This window comes from Aphelocoma coerulescens, chromosome 4, assembly GCF_041296385.1.
Source record: "Aphelocoma coerulescens isolate FSJ_1873_10779 chromosome 4, UR_Acoe_1.0, whole genome shotgun sequence".
Classification (NCBI taxonomy): domain Eukaryota; kingdom Metazoa; phylum Chordata; class Aves; order Passeriformes; family Corvidae; genus Aphelocoma; species Aphelocoma coerulescens.
This window is the reverse complement of record NC_091017.1, coordinates 4256153-4275869: the sequence shown is the minus strand read 5'-3', so window position 1 is coordinate 4275869 and position 19717 is coordinate 4256153. Positions and strand designations below refer to the sequence as shown.

The 19717-nt window shown below is 38.2% G+C and overlaps 1 protein-coding gene and 1 long non-coding RNA gene across 4 annotated transcripts in view; one reads left to right on the top strand and one right to left on the bottom strand.

Annotated features, from left to right (window-relative positions):
- LOC138109335 (uncharacterized) overlaps positions 1-19717 on the top strand; it is a 36154-nt gene that overhangs the window by 9320 nt on the left and 7117 nt on the right. Inside the window, exon 3 of one of the 2 annotated variants that reach the window (XR_011150417.1) lies at positions 701-925. The exons of the other annotated variant lie outside the window; for it this stretch is intronic. This is a non-coding gene — a long non-coding RNA (uncharacterized lncRNA). Of the gene's footprint in view, positions 1-700; positions 926-19717 lie in introns of those variants that run through there. 2 annotated transcript variants of the gene reach the window in all.
- The window catches only part of SYNPO2 (synaptopodin 2), a 78625-nt gene continuing 63416 nt past the window's right edge, over positions 4509-19717 (bottom strand). Inside the window, exon 5 of one of the 2 annotated variants that reach the window (XM_069012548.1) lies at positions 4509-8799. In XM_069012548.1, coding sequence (XP_068868649.1) covers positions 8233-8799 — 567 coding nt within the window. In that variant the 3' untranslated portion in view covers positions 4509-8232. Of the gene's footprint in view, positions 8800-13365; positions 16469-19717 lie in introns of those variants that run through there. The other variant, XM_069012549.1, reaches the window with a different exon arrangement.

Here is a 19717-nt window from a genome sequence, read left to right as displayed (position 1 = left end):
TTGTCTGCCAGACTGGGTCATAATTTGATCTGTGTCTGGAATTAGTAGTGTGTTTCTTCAAAGGACCTGAAGCTTCCTTCCTACTCCTTTTCTGAGCTGTAAGAATGTAATTGTGCTGGTTGTGAAGTATGCATGACTGCCATAAATAGCCAGTGGATTATAGGTGAAGGTAAAAGCCAGGAATGTGCACGTCCAAGTGCAGCATTGCCCTTGTCCCAACAGCCTTGGGCAGTGCACGTGTTCTTTCCATTGCCATGTTTGCTTCCATTTTTAAGATGAGGTAATGACGTCGGCCCACCCCGTGCTGCTGAGGTCAGGAGTAATTAACTAATATCTATGTGGGACACATTAAATAGTGCTGTATGAATGCCTCCTATGCCATCTGATTTAGCTCAAACTGTAAAGTTTTATGGCATTTGAGTTCCAGTGGAGGTGCTGATAATGACACTGTTTGGTGTCTGGTGTCCTGACAGATCTCTAACTGTACCACAGGTTCTCTGTTAAAACAGAGGCTTTGTCAGGGAGAGCAAATAGTATGGATTATATGGATTGTGTACCATTGCCCTCTGTTGGACAGCACAAGGCTTAGTCAAAGTGTTTGTCTTGTTTTGGGCTTGCAAAACTTTAGAGCAATAAACCTGATAATATTGGATAAGTGAGCTTGAAGTGTTTAGTGACAAACTGACTGTCCTTGTTCCAGAGGTTGCACCAGTCCCTGAAATGCAGAGGGAAATAGAAGTTTGGAAACCTAGTGTCCTACTGTCTGATGTAATGGAATCTTTCTGCTTTACTGGTAAAATATGATTTTATTTTTTCCCTCTTGCTCTCTGCCTACCTCATGTCTTCTGTGGCCTGTGAACATTCTGTGTATGTGTAGGTGAGTGTTCAATATAATGTACTGCGTGTTCTTGAGTTTAACTATGCTTTTTCAGGAGGATTATATGCTGTGTCAAAAAGTATAATGCATTTCATACATACTGTAATATCTGAAAGGGAGATCGTGAATAATGGCAAGAATTTAAAACAGGAAAGTAATAAATATGAAAGGCACAAACAATCAAATTATTATCTGAGGGGGAAAAAAGATTACAATATGCCTTGGAAGTGCCCATAATCCTCATTGTAGTTGTGAACGTAGTCCTAAGGACTTTTGTGTTCTCTGCCCTCCAGTACACAGTTTATGGCAGAGCAGTCAGAGGAGTAGAAATTATTATAAAGGTCACAAGGAGAAATAAAGATACTGTTGCTACTGTCTGAATGTTATTTGTTTGGATTGCTGCTCTCCAAACCTGTATTCATACTGCTGTTCATTTGAGGTTACATGAAGAGGAGTCACATCTAACTGCAGTAATAAACATCCAAACCATGGTGATCTGTATCTAATTCTGCAGGGTAAACAGCAGCTTATTAAATGTAGGAAGAGATGAGCAGTGATCTGTTCCTTTGAGAAACCTCCAAGTTGATTTTGAAAAAGCATCTGCCTAAACTTCCAGAACTTACTTTATGCCTCTGAAAATAACAACAATCATCTCTTCACTGTCCTTGGGTGTATTACCTGGTCTGTTGATGATCCATTCCTCAAGTACAGAATTATCCAAACAGACCTCTGCAAGCCTAGGTGAGTTTGGAGTGGTGTAAGTCCATGCCTGGGGTCCTGGGATCCAGTCCACCTATTTTAGGCATTTATTTGGGGGTGGAGTTAATTTCTTTTTAAGAATGCCCCTCCACATTGGTTCTACAGGAGGCCAAGACAGCAACTTGAGCCTCAGCAGAGTCCTGGCTGAGATAACTCTCCATACTTGTGCACATCAAAATGAGGAAGTTCCTAACAGAAGATGCCAATACAAAATCTGATTAATGCCTTATTGTTTTGTCAATCACATTTTTAAATTCTACAGGCTACAAAAATCTACAGAACTGATGACACCAGATCACTGCTTGTAAATTTGTTGTGTTTGTGGTGCTGCACATTTCTGTGTGAGGTGAAGTCCTTGCCCTGCTGGCATAAGTGGTAAATTAGTCAAGCTCCCGTTGACTTAGCTGGGATCAGGATTTTGCTCCACGTGGTCAAAGGAGTTTTGTTGCCTTGGTTTGTTCTTGGTGTTTCTCTGAAATGTAGGTTTTCTCAGGGCATACTGATTCAGTAGGAAGATTTATTAATTTCTACACTAATCTTTTTATTATATTGCCACATGGAAAATCTCTTGGGGTTTTAAACTGCCAGAGAAAGTAAAGAATGGTGAACTCCACAGACGTGTTGGAGAAAATAATCTTGAACCTTCACAAAACCCATGTAGTTATGTGGATTCATGGTGGGAAATTACTTGGAAACTATAAAAGTTACCAGTATTGCTCATCTTCTTTAAACTATTCTTTTTTGCATAAAAGTAATTCACTAGGGAGTTTCAATATAAGTCCCGTGTTTGTATACAACCTATTTTATAGGCAAAATATTTGCTTTTAAATAGAGACTCTCTTTAACATACCTAAAAATCAGAGTAGCTGATGAACACCTGATGGAAACCATTGTGTTTATGCTTATAAGCTTTTCTGTTAGGAAAAAAAAAAACAAAACAGAAACAAACATCAGAAATACCACAGAGCTAAGAACATGCTGATTTTATGTTGATTCTTGTTTTTCAAACATTACTGACTTTCTGAGACTAAACTCAAGTGCATTCACTGCTAGTAGGAAGTGATTGATTCAAACTAAGATGGCTTAGCAAATTGTTAATAATATTGAAGTGTGGCAATTGTTTATTAGCTGCCACACGGTCATGCTGGGAAAATAATACCAATACATCTATCATTCTGATTTAGAATTCTGTAAAGCTTCTTATTGTCCATTTTTGTCTTGGGCAAACTCTGTTTGTCTACAGCCTGGTTTAAAATATTTGCAACATGCAACAGCAAATAGCACCTCCTTCCTTTGGTTTCCTTATTTATAGGGAAAAAAAGTAGTCATGAACCTCTGCAGTATTTAGACAAAATTACCCTTGGATTTTGACTTACTTTAAAGATAAAATTAGATCTAGAGGTTTATCAACACCTTCTTTTCTATATGTGTGCCAGTGTGTTGTAACCTTACAGCTGTTTGAACTGCAGTGCAGCACAGTATGTTCTCCTAGTTCTCCATTAACATCTGTTAATTAACCATTACCTTTCTTTCTCCACAAGAAATCCCCACACGTTTGTGTGCATGCACACAAACAGTCCCGAGGTCATTTTGTTTTGAGTGTGAAGTACTTGAGTCCTTTTTTAGGACTGAAAATGTGTGAAAAAACACAAAATATTTTCCAGCTTCTTGAGTTCTGTTTCTGAGTCAGCAGCAACACAAGGCTTCTTTTTAAGGTCCAATAATATATCCAGGGAACAATTTCAAAGCACAAGTGTTCCATTTGAGGAAAACCAGACGCTGGCCTGGAAAAATCCACCTTTCTGGATTTAAAATTCCTCATTCCACCAGCCTCACATTCAGTAAGGGAGCAGTCTGCCACACTGGAGTCCTTTTAAATGCTCGTAAGCATTGATGAATGCACCAGAAAATCGAGGGCATTCCAAGAAACCCAGAGTACATTCTCTGAAGAGTGAAACATCCTGCAAAACCTGTGACTATTTGCTTGGCAGAAAGGTTTTTAATCTGTTGTGAATTACTGAAGCCAAGGGAGTTATGTTAAACTGTGAATCTGGCTTATGCTTGCTTTCTATATGATGTATTTAAGGACTTACCAAAGAAGAATGAAAATGTAGCCATGGAAAGGAATGGTAGTGAGTCTCTTATAACCTTGTAAATCCTTTGTAGAACAAAGCTCTTAAAATGCTGTTGTGGAGCTTTTTCAGTTCCCCAAGTTTTACGTGCATCAATCACTTTTCTTGTACTGGGGACAAAATCCTGCTTGCTTTACAAATGCAAAAACTGCTTTGGGATTCATTTCATGTCAATAGTGAAAATCTGATCTGGCTTTCCACAGATAGATTGTTTATGCCATCCTTATTTCCTTAAGAGCTATTTATCCACGTGGCCTGCATAGTGTAAAGACTGGGTTCACAATTTATTCACAATATTTATTTCATGTTTGAACAGAATGTTTCAATTGAGAATAAACAACAAGAGAGTACAGCAAACAGAGGGTTAGGTGCAAGTAAAGTAGGCAAGTGACTACAGTAAGTAGATTTTAGTTGCAGATTTTTATGGTTGGGATGAAAGTGTTCAAACAATAAAAACAGTTCTGATTGTATTATTTAACCTGGGTAGATTGTACTTCACTGTGTTTCCTTCCTCTGCTTAGTCAGTATGGAAATGAAATTCCACTAAATTTGATAAGTTGCCTTTTGACCTGATGCTGATTTAAGCTTCTAGAAGCTCAACCAGCACGAGGTCACTGACAGGCAAAGTCAGTGAATCTAAAAATGGTGCAGAAAAAATGAGATTAGGCTTTACTTGGGTTCAGATTATTTAAACAAACAGACAAGAATTTAGGGAAAACAAAATTGTGTTTCTCATCTGATTGGTCAAATCACTTTATTATGTGATACAATTTACATTGCTGGCATGCACTGTCAAATAAAGGGTCCTTTGCAGTGAGCAAAAGTCTTTAGAAGTGAAAAGTCTTCTATAAAGATAACACAGTCTCTTGCTACTAGGCAGAAATGCAGTGTGAATAGATATTTGGTTGTGTTAAAGCAAACCAAAATGAAAACAAACTATGAACAAGAGTTGTGAACATCATCATCTAACATAACTAAAGAAACTAAGTTTTCAGTTATATTGTGTATTCAAATGCTCTGTATGTTAACAGAGACACTTCTGAGGGTGAGCACAAAGCCAAAGATTTAAAATATCACGAGAAGTTTTTCTTCACATTTACTGAGCAGATCTGTGCATTCAAAAGCAAATGTGAGAAATACTTGCATTAATATATTCAGAACTCTCACACATCAGTCACAACTATTTGATAGAAAGATGCTTTGCTAGTGGAGGAATGGGGTGAAGAGCAGAAAGTGGAACATGCTGTGGGGTCCTTCTAAAGCTCTGATGCATTAATATTTCATTTAGTGGTCCAGGCCTGCTGCTTTCTTTGAAATCCCTACATGGTCTCAATCTGGATTTAGCCTGATTTCCTTCTAAACAAGGCTGTGTGATCTGTCTGCATGCCTGCCCTCATGTCTACCCTCCCATTAATAACTTCAAAAATGTTTATTAGTTCCATTTCTCTGTGGCAGAGGAACAGATCTCAGAGACAATCCATTGCCCGCAGACTTCATAAAAATAGACAGCATTGAGGAGGCCAGATCCACTTACCAGTGTTACTATTGAGGGAAATGCTGCAGTGGGAACTTATTCCATATTAGATATGGGAGAATCCACATGGGAAAGAGAGCTAGGAAATTGTCAGCAGGAGGAAAAAAAAATCTGGAGTAGGTCGTGGTAAACACCCAAATGAATTTGTGGTAAGATACAAAGCCACATGAAACTCAGCATCAGGAATCTCATGTTCATGGAAGTACTCAGTGATTAATTCCTACTCGTGAATAGAGTGAAATTGTAAGGCTGCACTTTTTTTGTTCTGGGGGGGTTGACAGAAAGTCAATTATTCTGTCTGAAACTCTTTACTTCCATGTTTGTTGCATGCTTGGGGTGGGGAATTAGGGCTTCATCCTATAGAAAGTTTTCCCATAATGCAATGTGATCACAGCATTAAAGCCTCTCCAAGGTCACTTTGTATCATGATTTTTTTTTGCCATATCAAAATTTAAAACCACTTTTGGCAATTTTTAATTGCATGTTTCTTAAAACTAAGCACACATTAGCTTCTGGTAGATGCATGACCTCAGAATTCACAGCACTAGTTTCAATGGGAATGTAAAAGTTAGGTGTCCAATTCTTAGAAATAAAATAACGGTGTTGGGTAAAAATATGCCTCACTGCAAACTCATTAATCTGGTTTTCTCTTTAATGATGTAAAGGAAACAGTTAAAAACAGAAACCTGAACTTGACCTGAAAACAGGGACTTGTTTTGTTATGGTAATATGGACCACAGGTCAGCAAAATATGTAAGAGGTATGCACTTTTCAGAATGTAGGTCTTCTGTGAAATGCATATGCACTGGTATTTATTGAATGGTTAAGGCCTTGATGACCTTGAATGATAAATTTCACTGAATTTCAATTTAATTTATAATTTAACTGAAATTAAGTGAAGATTTGGCATGTACTTCCAAGGCAATAGGGTTAGATCTGAGGATAAGCCCTCAAGGCTAAGGGGACTTCCACAGTCCTATTAGTGGAATATTCCCAATTGTGATAAAAGGGGACATTAAGGGACTCTGCAGAGAAACATCTATTTTTGCCTGTGTGGCAGGAAAATTTATTCTGATTATGTGCATGTATAACTCTGAGGTGCAAAGCTCATTTTCAGGCATATCATGGCAGCCTTGTTCATGTAATTTTTCTAAATCACCTTTTTTTTTGCAAATTCATATTGTGAAATAAATCTGTAAAGTGCTATAGCAATATGATCCTATTCTAAAGGTTTACCACTCTCATATCTTCATTTCCTGACTGGTCAGAAGGATCAGTTTATTTCAGGGAGACTTCTGCTTGGCTACAGAATTCCTGCCAACTTAAACTCATTAAAGCTATGTTTTTCATGTAATTATTTGCTTTTAGGGGAAGTTCCAGCTCAACTGAACTTGGATTTAATTTTCCTTTTTCCTTTGTACCAATTATATTTTATAATTGCTATAAGTGAAAATTCTTTGTTGATGGGAATGTTTTGTAATGTATTTTTTCTTGCTGCATATATGTTTTAGTTCTTTCTAATCTAATCCCTTCACTCCCAGTGACAACCTTACTGAAACTAAGGATAGTTAAAAGTGCTTCTGCAGTAATGACTGTGCTTGACAGATCCTTCAAGAATTCCCCACAAAATAAGGAGGATTGACAGCACTTTGTAAAACTCGGGGTGTTCATTTAATGCTTTAGCAACATCTAAACTACCCAGGAAGCTTGGAGTACATACATTTTTAGCCACATAATTCTATTGTTTAAATAAGCTGTAAATGCAAGGTATGTCTCACCAGCAAAAATTATCCACCATCCCTTCAGATCCATCAACATCACTTAGGTATAGCCAACCACCCAAATATTTGCTCCTAGACTCACACTGTGTACTACATGTCAGAAACCCTCTGTCACATACAGATTTCTACATAGAGCAGGAACTGTCCTTGACAGACAACTTATCTATGTCTTCCTAACTGAGGATACAACTCAAAAGCTTTCTAAACATTGAGCTACCTTAGAAACACGAATAACTGCCCAGCCAATCAGATTATCAGGCATTGGAGCAGTAAATGCTCAGGAAAGAATTCATTTCACAGAGAAATAAAGGCTGTTCAGCCTATGACATGTTTGATAGTTTATTACAAAAATTACTTGCAATCCAGTTTAAATACACTCCTCATCTCTTTTGTTGTCCAACTATCATGGTATTGATCTCTATTAACAATGCCTTTCTTCCTGGTGTTTTCAGATAAATTACAAGATGTAAAACTTCATTGAAACTATCTTGAAATCCATCTGAAATGAGTGACTGTGTATGGTTTCCTGTATCTACATATTGTGGCGCTTCAGGTACCATTGCCACAGATGTATTTTAACTGTTGTCACAGTAAAGACACTCACTGATTTACCTTCTTAGCTCATTATAGAAATGTAGTAAAAAACCATATGGCAAATAAGTCAGTGCTTCAAAGTCTTCCACTTCCATTAGAACTTTTGCAATTCTGACTATATTTAATAACTTGGAATCCATGTCAAACACACTCAGAAAACTTACAAGATCCTGTAAAATACTTCTTGGGTTTTAAATGCCCTTATTTTACTTTTTTTTTCACATTAGCTTAACTGCAAGCATCTTTGCTGTCACTTTCTACCTCCTTGCTAGATTTTTGCATCGAGTACATGGATTGCCCCACTTTCATCTCCCCCCTCACCCCAAGAAATGCGTATTTTTGCCTTTTGACAAACAGAACAATCTTAGGTGTAAAACTGAGTCTATTCTAGAGGCTGCTAGCATTGCAGTCGTGAAAACTGTGCTCCATTCAATTTCGTCTCCTCATTTTTTACTTCAGAGATTGCCAGGCCAGCAAGAAACTTTCCTTCTCCAACTCAAATCTTAGGGCTTGTTAAGCTGGAAGAAGGGAAAATGCACTAGGCCCTTCAGCTGCTCATGTTGGACGCCTCCATCCCCTTGGCTGTGGATTGTAGTTTGAATCAGCTGTTGACAAGCAATAGTCAGACCTGGAATCCATGGACATTATATCAGGATCTGTTCTGGAGCGCTGAGTGCAGTAGGGATACTGCAGCTTAGGGCCAGCCTGGGCAGGGACATCTGGGGCAGACAGGGAGCTTTTTTGGGGTGATAGAACCCCTGATTGCTTCCCTCCTAGTAAGCCTACGCTACCACTCGGGGCTGGAGCCTCATAAGAAACTTTAAGTTTCCATTCATCTGGTGGCTCAGGAAGCGTTTTCCTGCGAGCAGCCGATACCACGTTAGCAGCAATGGATTCCTGCATACTTTGGGGGCCAAAAGCTTCATCCACTAGGCCAAGGGGAGATCTGGCTGCTGCTTCCCAGGGAGTCAGTCTCTTGCCAGGCTTGTCAGCTGCTGCGTCTGGCTTGCTGAAGTAATCAGGGGCAGGCTGAAATACAAGAGGAGAAGTAGGAGACATGGCTCGAGGAATGAATGAAGAAGGTCTCCCAGGAAGCGATAATGAGCGGCCACTGCCTCTTCCCTAGGAAGACAAAATACCAAATATAGTTACAGTTATTAAACAGCAAGATAGGAAGCCCCTTCTCTTCACTTCCAAACTGGAACAAAATACCCTGAAAGCATGTGACATCCTGGCAGTCCCTTTTTATGTTTACGAGCATCTTTTAGAACTTTAATTAACTGGAAAGGCAGGAGGTAGAGAAAGAAACAGGAACAAAGACACAGCAAATTGAATTTTTGAGGAAAGTAAGCAGACCAAAGACAGGCTTTTACTGAAAAAGTACAATGGCATTAGTAACTGTGCAGCTTTCCCACTACTTAGCTGGTGTGCCTTGCTCTGAAAAGACCATTCTTAATGCAAAGGGGAGTCATGTTGTGACAGTTCTCTGTGTGTTTACAAGATTCTTTCTAACATTAGGCACAGCCTAATTCATCTGGTAATAGGCTCTGTCTAGAACATCTGTCCAAGAACATACCTTTGGCAATCTCCTTTTAAGAAAGGCTTTTCTTACTGAAAAATTATTAGACTTATCCTAGTTTTCACTTTTTGGGGCACAAAAATGAACACAAGCAATTAAAGGAGTTAATGCAATCATTCAGTTAATACCCTTACATGACACTACTTTTGGCTTCTTTAAAAGGCAATGCCCTCGGAATTTCAGTACATTCCGACCCACTTATAGGAGCAATCCATTCATTTTTGACAAATCCTAATCTTCTTATTAATGCAGCACTTTGAAACAGAAACTGTGTTCATGAGAAGGTTCTGCTGCTGCAGCCATTTGGCAGCACACAAAGCAGGTACAGCCTGTCCCCAAGCCAGACCTGCTCTCTGTGTTTCACAAATTACATTTTCTTAGAGTCTCTGTAAATGTGGTTCCTAAACTCACTGATTTACACTCATTGATTCATGTCTTCAGGCTTAAATGCCTCTAATTCTGAAATCTGCTATGAAATTCCTGGGTTGTTTTGCCATGGGCTTTGCTAGAATCTCATCCAAACAACATTGGTCTGTATTACTTTTCCTAATGAGCTTCCCAAACTTAAAATACTGTGAGCATGAACTAGAGAGTAGCCAACAGGTGTGTGGTCAGTCAAAGTATAGCTGATCTAGCAAAGATTCCATAGAAATGTCACATTTTAAGTTTTTCTGCCACAGGATCTTGCTGCATTTGAGAAACTTGACAGGCCACGGCTTCGCACAGGCTTTTAAGTCATGTTCTAATAGCAGCCTTTTGTACGAGAGGTGGAAGCTCAAGAGACTTCAGATTTCATCATTTTCAGTCAGTTTGGTGGTGCTTAACCTGAATCACTTTTAAAAAGTGTAGTGACACACTTTTTGTGTGGTTATGTCATGAGAGTTCTGACAAGTTTCACAATCGGTGCTTTATGACAGGACTATCCTTTCACCTCTTAGCTATGATCAGCTATTTCCAGTCTGCATTTTCAGAGAGGAAACTCCCCAACATGATTCATCCTACCCACACACACCCCTATGTTAGAAATTAACCAGATAACTCAAACCACAAGAAATTAAGTAGTAATTAAGAAAATAAAGCAATTGAGAAGATAAGGTTGTAGAGAGGGATGAAAAAGTTGATCAAACAGGTCCACCTCGTTAGTCTACCTGTGTTAGCTCCTCTCAGGAGGGTTCTAGAACATTGTCCATGCTGAGTAGATAGAAAAGTTCCCCTTTTTTAATGGAAATTCCAGTTCAAAGCCCTGTGAGTACTTTGTAGGATTTCAGAGATGCAGAGGGAAATGATACTGTTGAAACAAGTGTTGGATAAAATATCTGGCTTTTCAAGAGTCACATGAAGATACTGTTTAGTTTGTCCTGTTCAGAGAAAAACTCCAGAGTTCATCAAGTTATAGAAGCATCTTTTTGGCGTGACTATTAGTGATAGAGCAGGAACTAATTTTCTTTGACAGAGTTTAATCAGAGAGTGATGAGTTATTAAGTGTATTTCACTACTTTTTTATCAAAATGAGTCATTCTACTGTATTATTTAGGTAGAAGTCCTGGTCTGGGCTTTTCTTTCCCACTTGATAACTCGTCTTTAGAAAAAGTTCTGGAAACAGTCTGGGTTTTAACTTTCAAGTTCCAGAATGTGAAATGGCACATCTGTTTCCTCTAGCTTTGGTAACGTAAGCATAAACTCTGCTTCTGTGAAGTAAGGACTAAACAGTTTAACTAACTGTTAACTTAGTTTAACTAAGTGTTTAACTAACAGTTGTCTTCTTGGGTTGTAAGAGGATGAATCCTGTGAGGGTAAATAGCATTCCAGATGATTTACCTGGAAGAAAGCTGGAGTATATGAGAAGATCCTTGTCCATTCCATTAGGGTCTGAAGGAATTTGAGGAAAAATCTGAGATTCCCACTTACTAGCTAACACACTGCTTTGGTATTCAGCCCCTTCAAGCTCCCAAACACAGACTTAGGAATTAAGACAACTTCCAGTCACTAGAATTCACCATTCATTTGCTGCTGGACAGCAGCAGCCAGACGTGCTGACACTTTCTAATATTTCCCCTTCATATTTAAATCTTGGAGATACATCTTTTGACAAGCTTGTACTAAAAAGAATGCACAAACCCCAGACCGTAAGTGACACAGTGGAAAATATGAAGTGCAAGTAGAGAATAATTACTCTCCCCTCTATCTCCCTTAAGCTACAAGAAAATCATAAAAAGAGGGGTAGAGATTTTCCATTCTTCACCTCAGAAATCAAGGAAGAAGGGAGAGAAAAGTGAAATGCTACCAGAATTATTATTTTATCACATTTTGTATTCCTGTACTATTGTGTTAAAACAATTAAGAGAAAATTGAAGTATCATGCAGCAAGACAAACTAGAGCCCTCTACACTGAATAATTTTGTTTTCTCCATTGTCTGGATGTTTTCAGAGGGAAAGACCTTTTCTACAATAGTTATTGAAGGGAAAGTGATTCCTAGGTGTGAAGAAGAGGAAAGGCTGTTCAGAGCTGTCCATGCAATCACAGAATCCTGACAGCTGCTGACTGCCTTGGGTGTCTGTGCAAGCAGGTTAAACTGTTTAGGTTAGGTTTAGGTTAACACTGATTTTTAAAATGCAAATTAGTTATAAACTGCTCACTGAAGCAAGCATTTATTCCACTGCAAGAATCTTTGATATTTATGTGTGTTAATATAAACTAAAATTTATAGAATATTACTTCCAAAAGTAACTATTTCCATATATAAGTGAATGAATGTAAAATCAGTACTTATAAAAAATGTATGCATGTAGAGATTTAGTTAATGGAAGATGGATGAGTGTGACTGTCTACCTTTGATTCAATACTTTCTTTATAGTCAGGAAAAATGGGTTCTTTGGAACTTAGAGCTATTTTAATTTTCTTGTTAATTATAAAAAGTTGAAAGACAAAAAGAACAATACTTAGGTTTATAAAATAGTGCAAATTTTAAAGGCAGGAGTCAGAAGGGTATTTTTCCTTTCCCAGACCAAATGTGAATGCAGCAGCTGTTTTCCTGTCTCAGGTGGCACAACTCCTTAGTAAGAGAAAACTCAGTGTGTGTGTGTGTTTACATGCCACAGCTGCCTTTTTACCAGTCAAGGAGACAAAAGTGAGTTGGACTCTGAATAGTCCAGTGAAACTCTTGCAACATAAACTCCTCCCTCATTAACTCACTTGAAGAAATTGGACCTTGGTGTCTAAGTCATTAAAGCAGCTTTATTTTTATCTTTTCATTATGGTCCTGCTAAAATCTAAGCATGCTAAAATCTGAGTTAACAATAATGCCTGGATGCTGTTTACACCGGAAGGGGGCAAAGGAGGAGGAAGCAGATAAAACAGTTGTTTTACCTCAAAAAGTGACTCTGTCTTTATAAAAAGCCCAGAGTGGTGCATTTCTCCTTTGGATTTCTATGGGCTTGTAATGGCCACTGCAGTTAGAGACCAAACCACTGAGAAAATGGTAGGACAAAATAAATAATACTGAATTTTTATGCCTTTCAATTCTTTCCTTCTTTCCATTTTTTTTAAACAGGAAAGAAGCACTTCAGCTTTTTTAACTGAGCTGAGTATAGAAGGGAGACATACTGTTAATATCATTACAGCTTTTTTTTTGTCCCAAACTATTTACTATTTAAACTTTATGTAATGAAAAAATAATTTCTCTCTGAAATGCTGACAGCTCTGCAGTAAATGCTACAGCTATTTTACAATACAACTACCAAAAGTTTTGAAATCAAATGGGAAAATCATATTTATTTGAAACTCTTGAAATATTTTAAAATTGAATAAAATGGGAATGAAGAAATTTGAGTAGTGGCAGGGGAGGGAGGAATCTCACCTGTACAATAACTAAAACCTTGTCAGTGGCTGTACTGAGACCAGGAATAGATTAGAACAACATAGTTCAGGCCTGATCCTGACTTCCTCAAAGCTGTCTTGTCAGGGCTTGATTATGAAAATTTATCGGGAATTTTAGGACTGGAATCTGATTTATTCTAAATCCAGATTATTCCTAAAAATGGTATTATTTCAGGTAAGAACAATCTTGTTTTCATAATCTGTATACAAAATAATGAAATAGGTACTGTCATTCATCTCACATAAGTTTTGTGACAAATTTTGCTTTTGAAAATAAAGTGCTTTTTAGTTGTCAAGTAATGCTAGAAAAGGCCAGTTCAGCTATCAGAATTAGGCCTTCACTACAGCAAAATGCCTGTGTGGTTAAAAAACGTAAGACTATTGCTAACTTGTCACAAATTATTTAGTTAGCTCACTTTACACCTTTGTGAATGAAAGAAAATCAGCTTTTCATTATCATTTAATCTTTATCCATATGCAGCTCTCAAAATACAATACATTTATGCCTATGGAAAGCAAATGGCTGAAACTTTTGACCATAGGCATCTTAGATTTCCTCGGAATAAACTGTTCATTTCTTGTAAGGAAGAACATTTGCTGCCACCTTCTGGATTTTATATTGCACAGCTATTAGTGCAAATTGGCCCTATTTTCGGACATTTCTACCTTGAGAAGTGGTACCACTGCCTGCTTTCGAACTGGTTTGACACAAATCTTTGTGTCTGAAGTGGCCCATATTTCAGTGCAAATGTCCCTACGTGTGAACATTCACTCTGAGAGCCTTTTGCAGGCTCAATAGGGCACCAAGATTTTATAGCCTGTTCCAGCCCTATGTCCTGTGAGTCAGGAGGGTTTTATTCATTCCTACAAGTATCTGGTGGTTCAAGCCCTGCTGCAGGACCCTGTTTCAGTGTGCTCCATGATAGTATTCCAGGGTTTAGTCTGGGTCTTAAAAAAGCTACTGTGAAGCAATGCTAGTGAAGTTGGAAAGTCAGCTATTCCAAAGCTCTGAAAAGCAAGCACCATTGCCCAGTGCTGATGCATTTTGATTAAATTTTAGGATTTCCATGACATCTGGTGCCAGTTCAGGGCTTTATTTAGGAAATATTAGGATTCTCTAACACAGGAGTATATTTTGAACAAAGGTGCTTTTGCAGGTTGGGATTCATGGCTGGTCACTGAGGATTCCCTTTGTGGAATTCCACCTGGAGGCTGCCATCTGTTAACACTCACAGAAGGATGTTGAGGATCACATTCTTTGACAGAGTAACTGGTGCATGTACTGCTGGACTCAGCAGATGCCTTGAAGTGCCTTGAACTGGACACCCAAGGCTACCGAGTGTCCTGGTGTCAGTGCTGCTCAATTCGTGCATTATTTAGTAATTTGCAGAATGCAGCAGTGTAAAGATGAACTCTGGCTTCTGAATGATTTGGGTGCTGACAGCAAAAGTCTGTAAGAAAATAATTCTGTATCAAGGGCACTTTTTGAAGAGTGTGCATTGAGTAAGGAATGGTGCTGAGCACGGGATGATGTCAAAACAAAGCAGGAAAGAGCTGTTTGTCAGATGGGCATCCCTGATTGGAGTCCTACAGCAAAAATAGCAGATATGACATGATTGCAGATGTTCTGCCCACACAAACACCCACGGAGGTTGGATTAAGCTGATACAGGCAACAAGAATTCCAAGTGCCTCACTTTGCAATCCAAACAGCAGTGTTTAATATTGTTTTTCTCATAATTCTGTATACACATTGTCAGATGCTTACTTCAGTACTAATTCAGCACTCTAGGAAGAAAACCAAGTGTACCCAGATGCCAGATATTTTGCTTTTGTTTGCAGTATAGAGCCATGTACCAGCAACAACCTGCATAGTGAGACTCTGAAAAGTACAATTCTCACAAATCGAAGGCAAAAATCACTAGCAGTTATTTGTGGGTTTTGGGGAAAAAAATCTTTCTTTTAAAACCTGAAAATATTTGTCCATAGGTTTTTACTGCATGCAAACTTTTTTTTTCAAATAGGAGTGCGCTGAATTCTTTGCTTCTCAATCAGTTAAAGCTCATGCCGAAACTGAATGTTGTGCTGCTTGTTACCCTTTGTAATCCAACATCTGCTCCCATGATTGGGAATGTATTTTAGTTCTGTAATGTTTCTCTTTTTCTTCTCTTTGTTGTATGTTTATTAAAACCATTACAATCTGCTGTTTCACATCTAGATGGAAACATCAAGAGAAACACTCCCTCTGTTCAACAGTTCAGTCTTGACACCTATTTAGAAATGGCCTGGTTATTTTCATAGCATCTTATCTTTTAATTGCCTGGAACTGTGAGGGGAATCTCTGGTTTAAGATTTCTGTCTTAAAAGTGTACAAAATAATCAGGATTCTTGTTTGAAAATGCTGTATTTACATTAATTCCCCACACAGGAAGCCTTCATCCAGCTAGTTAATCTGTAAATTCAGTAAGTTATTTCTCTCATAGCTGAGTTTTCTCAGCCTAAGGGAGTGTGCAGTTATTATAATACCACAGGTGTTTGTGCAGGTTTCACATGCATTGCAATTAAAAAGTTTGTCAAGATCATTGCACTCAGGAATAGATTTTTCCTTTAAATTCTGTAGAGGATAAATGGAAACTTGATTAGCACATAAAGAAAAAGTCTTTGCCTGCCTTATTTAAGGAAGCAAATATTAAACCCATGGGATTACTGTCATATGGTTTGTCTCAGCTTGTAAAGGAAGAGTTCAAGTCTGCATCTATAGAGATCCTTTCAACACAGAGCTTCAGGATTTTTCCTACTTTTTAAATAATTTGATAAAGAACCTGAAGTGATTCCTTTAGTAAGCAACCAGCCTGAAAACCAATAATCAAACATAACTCTTTGGTGATTCCAACTCCTCCTTTTTGTAATGGCATGCAAAAGTAATGTCTACTGTAAAATAAGGCCAGTTGTTGTCATGGGTACTGGGAATTTGTGATGGTAGCACCAAGAGTGCTGTGAAATGACCAGGCTCACATATTTTTCCAAGAGATCTACCACCAGTGAGTTCATTCAGAGCTTCTGAATCCGCAGGTTTTTGAAGATCTTGTCAAGTTCTTCTTCATATAGAGTTTCCATTCCAAGCTGAGTAGAGTCATTATAAAATACCATTTTGCCAAGCTGTGTAATTAAGCCTTGCACTTGCCATGCCAAACCACCAAAGCAATCAGTGGAATCCTGGGTGTTTCACTTCGGGTAAAGAAAGTTGCATCATGTAAAAAGGCAAGACTGGAAGAGGGAATCTTTTTAGAACCAAAGGGTTTGGAATTTTAAAGCTAGCAAATCTGGAAAAGGATCCTGGAAAAAAAGGAGAAAGATTTTGCACAGTGTTAGTTGTTGTCATTTCCCTGGTATTCCCCTGCCTCACAGTGTACAGAGCATTCCCTGGTCCAGAATGGTTGAAGCAGCAGCCTGTGAGGGGCAGGCTGGTCCTTTGTTGAGGTCTCATCCTGGATACTTGATAAGCAATGCTCCTCCCAGATCACATTATGTGGTGTGAAGTTGTCTTTATAACTGCTTACAATCTTTTATCAGGGTTCAACAAAAAAAACATTCAGCAGAAGTCTGGAAATAGTCAGCCATCTCTATATGCAGAATAGGTGAGCCCCTCTTGCTGATTGTTCTTTTACCTCCAGTACTTTAAAATCCTCTGACAGGTATTTTATCCTGTGTAGTCACTGTTTTTTTGTGGAGTTTTCTCCTCCCAGCTTGCCTCCCTCTAATCCCAGTAGTATTTTCTCGCAAAATTGCTGCTCTGCCACTTGGCACTAATTTTTCCATTTGAACCACACACAAACTCCACATTTCCTAATTTTTTTGAGCCTGCTGATACCTCGATCTCTTATTTTTTGTTTCTTCCTTAAGAGAGCAGAAACAAAAAAAAATGAGGCTTACTTGTAAGAGATGATAGTGTTTACTCTGTAAATGTTCCTACAGGAAAAAGTCATTGAAATCTCTTTTGTCTGTTTCATAATATATTGTTTTTTGGTGGGCAAGAACATGGTAAGAGTGATTCCCCTAGAGCAGGGGGGAGAAGTTAAGCAGTTCTTTGTTGAAGAACTAAATTTTGTCTTTGATTTTTGCAGCAAAAATTTTAAATTTTTGTCTGAAAGCCACTCATCTCCAAATCAAAACTATTCAATTCAGTTTTATGGCAAGATGTTTATAACCAAATCATAAATTGAAGGTATATAAACCCTTGATTGAGGTAGCTGTTTTTATGAAAAGGCTGTATAGAATGGGAGATCAAAACTGGTGCAATATATTACTTCCAGTGTGTGCTGTAATTAAATGTGTTAAAATTGTCATAAAACACTTAAATTCCTCTTTTAATGTGAACATACTGGAAGCATTGTTACAAGTGCTGGCTTTAAATTCACTGTTAAATGTTCTTTCATAGTAAACATGACAATTGCATCTTGGCAGCCTTGCCATATTATATAAAATAATTCGAATAGCTTCTTCAGAAAACCATTACAAAAGCTCACTGCCCTTTCAAAGTGAAATTTCAGATGACTCCTCTACACAAACCATTCATTTCCTTGACATTTCAGCTACGTTTGACATTATCTTTAGCTTTTCGTCTGGACCCACGACAACGAACATCTCAGCTTTCCTCTAAATATCTGCTTCACGAGAGATTACATCTTGGATAAACCTGTTACTCTAGGTAGACCAGTCTCCTGAAATATCAATTAGAATTAAAGACTTACCTGATCAGTAAAAAGAGCCTTTAAGCCAAGTCAGATTCAAGTCCCATGCATGTAGAATGATGTGTATATAAGACATAGAATTCAGAGTTGGGCTTTGAATGGGATTTTCAAAAGATCCAAACTGAGTGAAGAGCACTAATGTCATTGAGACTTTTGTTTTTAACTCTTACTGGTGCTTTAAAAATCCTTCTGTCATTGTTCTAGGCCATGTGAAATACTTGTATTTGAATCCAAATGTGATCAAAATTCCAATTTTCAGCATAGATGCACTTTGTAAGCTCCTGTGTCTTGTAGCCACAGGCATCAATATCAACACTTGTGGTGGAAGGACAAAGCTGCTATAAATCTCCTCATTAAAGAAATATTCTTTTGGGGGTGAGCAAGTACAGAAGTGTGATTATAACTTAAAGATTTGCTTTACAGGAGGAGACTGAGCAAAAACGTGGCAATATGAGGCTGATTGTATTTCTTTGTCTATCACAGCACTACTTACCTTTGGTGGATATCTTTATTCCGAGTACATAGTGGTGTCTTAAAGTCTACCTAAAATAGTGTGTGCAACTCCAGATTGAACTTGGAAAGAGGGGGAGAAAGGAGGGAGGAAAGGGAAGGGGAAAGGAGAGAGGAAGGGCAAGGAGGAGATTTCATATTAGCAGGCTAGCATAGGGAATAGACTTCCCCCAAAAACATACTGGCAGTCTGTACGTGGAAGTGAAACAAAAAAATAGCAGCCAAACCAAAGAAAAAAGCCACAAACAGGCAGAGAGGAAAGGGACAAGTTTAATGATAAAAGAAAAGTACAGATATTGACAGTGGAAAAAAGGTAGAAGGGAGATCTCCAAAGGACTAAAATATTGCTACTTTCTATTTCCAGGTAAATGCAGTATAAATATTTCTTGAGTTTTCCAGGTTTTTTCTCCCTGAATCTCCTATCATTTTTCTGAATTTTAAGGGGGAGATGGATCCCTTGGTCATTTTCTTCTAAAGCAGTCAGTATCCCAATCTAAAATTTAAAGGGGAGAGTGGAATTTTGGAGGTCCAAAATTCAGAGGAGTGGTTTTTATTGGCTTGATTAGAGTTTTGAGTTCAGCCTGCTTTCTGCATGTGCAACCAAATGCATCCTTCTCACCTTTGACTGCAGTTTGAGTTACCATTGTGGGACCAAACTATGGAGATTTTGTTCATACTCAGGAATGTTTTCTTTATCAAGATAGATAGTTCTACAAACCCTGCTATGGTATGCAAGGTCATAATCTGGTCTGTAACTAGCTGAATGATAGTTTAAACAAATATATCAACAGATTCTGCCATCTTTATTCACAGAGTTATGCTTTAATCTTTAGCTTCACACCTGGGATGGATTTTGATTCCCTTAGTTGAGAGAAACAATACCTTGTTTCAGCCCTAGCACCACTGATGCTGATGAAAGACATGCTAAACTACTCAAATATAGCCCCTTGATTTCAGCAAAGCTCTGTATTCACTGCAGGATTATACAGTACATTTCAAGACCACAGGCTCTGAAGAATTTTCCACAGTAGCAGTATTTCAATCCTTAGTCCCCAATACGACAAGTAAAAGATAAAAGTATAAGACCAGAGTGAAAAGATTTAAAGTGGGAAGAAGCATTGTAGAGGCCCAAGTGAAAATAATAAAATGTGTACAAGAGACCAGTAGGAAGATATGGTCATAATCATGATTTACTGGTAATTTCGGTGGCACAGAGTACTCTGGGAGCAAGAATCAGCACTCTACACTATAGGTAGCCCTCCAGTTTTCAGTCACTGTGCTTTCACAAGAAACTGGTGCATTACATTGCAGCTGCAAAACCCTG